A 3,568-nucleotide genomic window follows, 5' to 3' on the forward strand; every position below is an offset into this window, starting at 1 on the left:
TGTAGAAAGCTTTGATTGTCAAAAGTATATTTTAGGACTTATTTATATGTTGATAAAGTGGGACAAATTCATAGAAATTTTAAGGCAAGCCCTTGCAAAGTCATTAACTAGAATACGAAGTTTGTGGACAACTATGAACCATAGAACATGATATGTGGTAAAGAATTTCATCTCTACGATGTTGATAGATAATTCTATTTAGTTGTCGATTAAGACTTATAACAACCAACATACATAATTTTGTTTGGAAAGCGTAGTGAAATATTTGGCCTATATTCTAGAATACGAAGTTTGTGGACAACTATGAACCATAGAACATGATATGTGGTAAAGAATTTCATCTCTACGATGTTGATAGATAATTCTATTTAGTTGTCGATTAAGACTTATAACAACCAACATACATAATTTTGTTTGGAAAGCGTAGTGAAATATTTGGCCTATATTCATGATTGACCTCTTTCAAGAAATAACGGCTAAATTTATGATTCCAATTTTCTCCAATTTCGATTTCTAATGTTAAGTTTGTTATTAGATTAGGCCCCGTTTGGGAGTAATTTTTCTCCCAAAAAATTGATTTTTTTTATCGTTATTCACTATTCCAACCGTATTTTTTAACTTCTTCTCTCACAAGTGACTCCTACTTTTCTCCTAATGGTCAAAAATCAATTCTCAAAATCAATACCGAACAAAACCTAAAAATTCACATAAAGTCTAACAAAATAGGCTAACTTACCGATTAAAAAAAAAAAAAAAGGCTAACTTAAAAGAGTTAAATTTCTAAGAGTAATGCTTGGGGTACATAATAGACACTATAATGGTGTCTATAATGTCCAAGTGGCGTCCCCCTATTGGAGGGACACCTATGGGACCGACGTCCCCTCCAATAGGGGGGCGCCACTTTGTTCAAGTAAAATAATCCAATTTCTAATTCATAAAAAAATTGATTTGAACAAGTTAGAGCTAAGGGCCCCATATTCTGTGAATTAAAATATATACACAATTTTGAATCACAACTTATATGCCAAATAAATTGAGAATCCTACAAATATACCACAACACATCTTAGGAGAAGGCAACACGTTCAACTTTATAACCACTAAAATAAGCTTTAGAGTATGTCTCAAAAGTGGTCACATTCATCTTATTTTCTCATTTTAGAAATATGGAAAAATGGAAGAACTTAATGGATCCAACTTATAGAAGGACCCGAATCCACGGTTTAGGGTATAACAACGTGGCAGAGCTTGCACCTTTGACCAGGGCAAAATTTGTCAGTGAAGCTATTTTCTATGATGTGATGATTTTTATTTATTTATTTATTTATTTATTTTCTTGTTTCTGTGATACCAAAAAGAACCGGTCTGATAAAAATCCTCATTTGAATGATTCAACAAAACTCGAGAACTTATTCAAACGACGACTTATCTGTCACTAGAAAAGTATCGAGAACTCGAGATGAAAATACCATTTATATGTATAATAAATAAAATATAAGAGAGAAAATGTGAGAATCTATTTCACTAACTACTGGCTGTGAAGAAAATGTTTTATGGCGTAAATGATCCTCAATCTAGATCAAGACACTAATTAAAGACAAATCTATGTGACTAAAAATACTAGGAGTTCTAAGAAAAATAGTCTTGTCGGGTGGAACATTCCAAGGAATTTTTCCATTTCACCAACAAACCACATTCGTGTAGAATCAATTTTTGCTGGGGTACACGTGGAAAAATCCAATGGCTGGTGATGCAACCAATAATAGCCAGTCATCAGGAGCCCCTTTTTAATCAAATGTTTTATGGTTATATTCTCTTATTGAACTTACAGAGCTGAATAAAAATCACTTCCAGCCAGGTTACACATTCATTTCTAGCAGAAGTCTAAGGTACGCATTTCTGCAACTGATTTTCGACCCCTTTTTTATTTATTTATAGGTAAACTTCCATTGAATTTTTCTGTGTTAAGGATTCATGTAGACGAGCTCAAACTCATTGAAATCGAGCGTAGCAGCATTATTGCATGTAGAAATTGCCTTTTATGATGCTGCATATTGTTCTGTCCTAAAATTCACACATGGAAGGAAATTTTCAATTGATTTGAGCGTACAATCTTCTTGTAGATATAGTAGTAGATTGAATCGAAAAAGGGTTCATGTAGACGACCCAGAATTCATCGCGAGTTGAGCTTAGCAGCATTATTTTGTAGAAGAAATTCAATTTTGATGATATCCTTAACATACTTTTGATTGCAGTACATGGTATTTTGTCATTTTGATTGCCTAAATTTCACGTGTGAGCAGAACTTTTCTGAAGGATTTCAACTGATGTCACTTGGTCTTTTAGTAGTGGATTGAACGAGAAAAATGGTTCATGTAGAGTAACTTATCGGAGGAGTCTAGCTTAGCATCTTGTCTTTTGCCTGCATAAACATCGTTTTTATAGAGCCTAAAATTCGTGAACGGAAAAAATTATACTGATTCGAGCACAGGCCATTGGAAATGGATTCAGGAGGATTGCAAGAAAGAGGGATTGGCTCAGTTATGGATTCTTATGGAGAAAGGATTACAGATAGCAATTCTGTAGGGAAGAAATTGCAGAAAAATTATTCAGAGGTATTGGAAAGAATTATTCAGGCCTTTTTTGGGTATGAATTTCTTGAATTTTAGGTACTATTTTTCATGTCTAATGGTACATTTTGCATATTGTAGAAGCAGTATCCAACTAGAAGAGAACTTCACCAAGCGAGACGGGACATGAGCCATTTCAACGAGAGCAGAAAACTCGCAGAATCAGTAACAGCACAAGCAGAAACTGAGCTTTTTTCCGCAAAAAAGACTGAAAAAAACCTAACTTCAGCAATTGAGGAATCGAATTTACAAGCAAAAACACAGATGGGAGAAATGGAGAAACTGAAAATGAGTGAAAAAAGTGACGGAAAATGGAACTCCGAAAAAGTGTTGAGAGAATTGAAATCTGTTAAACAAGAATTGAGTAAGCTTAAGCTAGACATGGCTTCGATTTTGGATGAAAAAGGAAGAGCGGAGAAGGAAGCAGAATCCTCTATGTCTAAAATAACTACTTATTCGAGTTCAGTCGAATCACTCACTAAGGAGATTGATGAAATCAATGAAGAACACATGCTGGTCGAGTTGGCACGAATCGAGGCCATTAAGGAATACGAAGAAATTGAAGCTCAGAAAAAAGAAGCTGCTGAAAGACACTCAAATGCGTTGGAGGAAACTAGGAAGAAAATGAATGAAATGATCCAAGAAATTGAAGATTCTGAAGAGTTGGAAGCAAAATTGGCTATTACAATGTCTGATATCAAAATGTTAGAGCATGTAAAGGACATCAAGGAAATGGACAAGAGATTACAGAGAGCATCCGAGTCTCGACTTGCATTGGAGTCCATCGAGGATGAGTTCGAGGCAACAAAGAAAGAATTAGCTTTAGTTAAAGAAGAAAGTTTTCAGTTCATGTCATCCATGGATATAGTACGAGGCGAGCTCAAGCACGTGGCAGAAGAAACAGCTCGACTAAGGAGAAAAGAAGAAAAAGCAGAGAGG

At 34.8% G+C, this 3,568-nt stretch overlaps 1 protein-coding gene across 1 annotated transcript in view; it reads left to right on the forward strand.

Annotated features, from left to right (window-relative positions):
- Positions 1-1,808: 1,808 nt before the first annotated feature.
- Positions 1,809-3,568, forward strand: part of LOC111382809 (protein PLASTID MOVEMENT IMPAIRED 2) — a 3,334-nt gene continuing 1,574 nt past the window's right edge. The window contains exons 1-3 of the mRNA XM_023006848.1: positions 1,809-1,888; positions 2,491-2,614; positions 2,711-3,568. The exon at positions 2,711-3,568 is cut by the window's right edge and continues 1 nt beyond it. Coding sequence (XP_022862616.1) covers positions 2,501-2,614; positions 2,711-3,568 — 972 coding nt within the window. The 5' untranslated portion in view covers positions 1,809-1,888; positions 2,491-2,500. The remainder of the gene's footprint in view (positions 1,889-2,490; positions 2,615-2,710) is intronic.

This window comes from Olea europaea, unplaced genomic scaffold, assembly GCF_002742605.1.
Source record: "Olea europaea var. sylvestris unplaced genomic scaffold, O_europaea_v1 scaffold256, whole genome shotgun sequence".
NCBI classification, from domain to species: Eukaryota; Viridiplantae; Streptophyta; class Magnoliopsida; order Lamiales; family Oleaceae; genus Olea; species Olea europaea.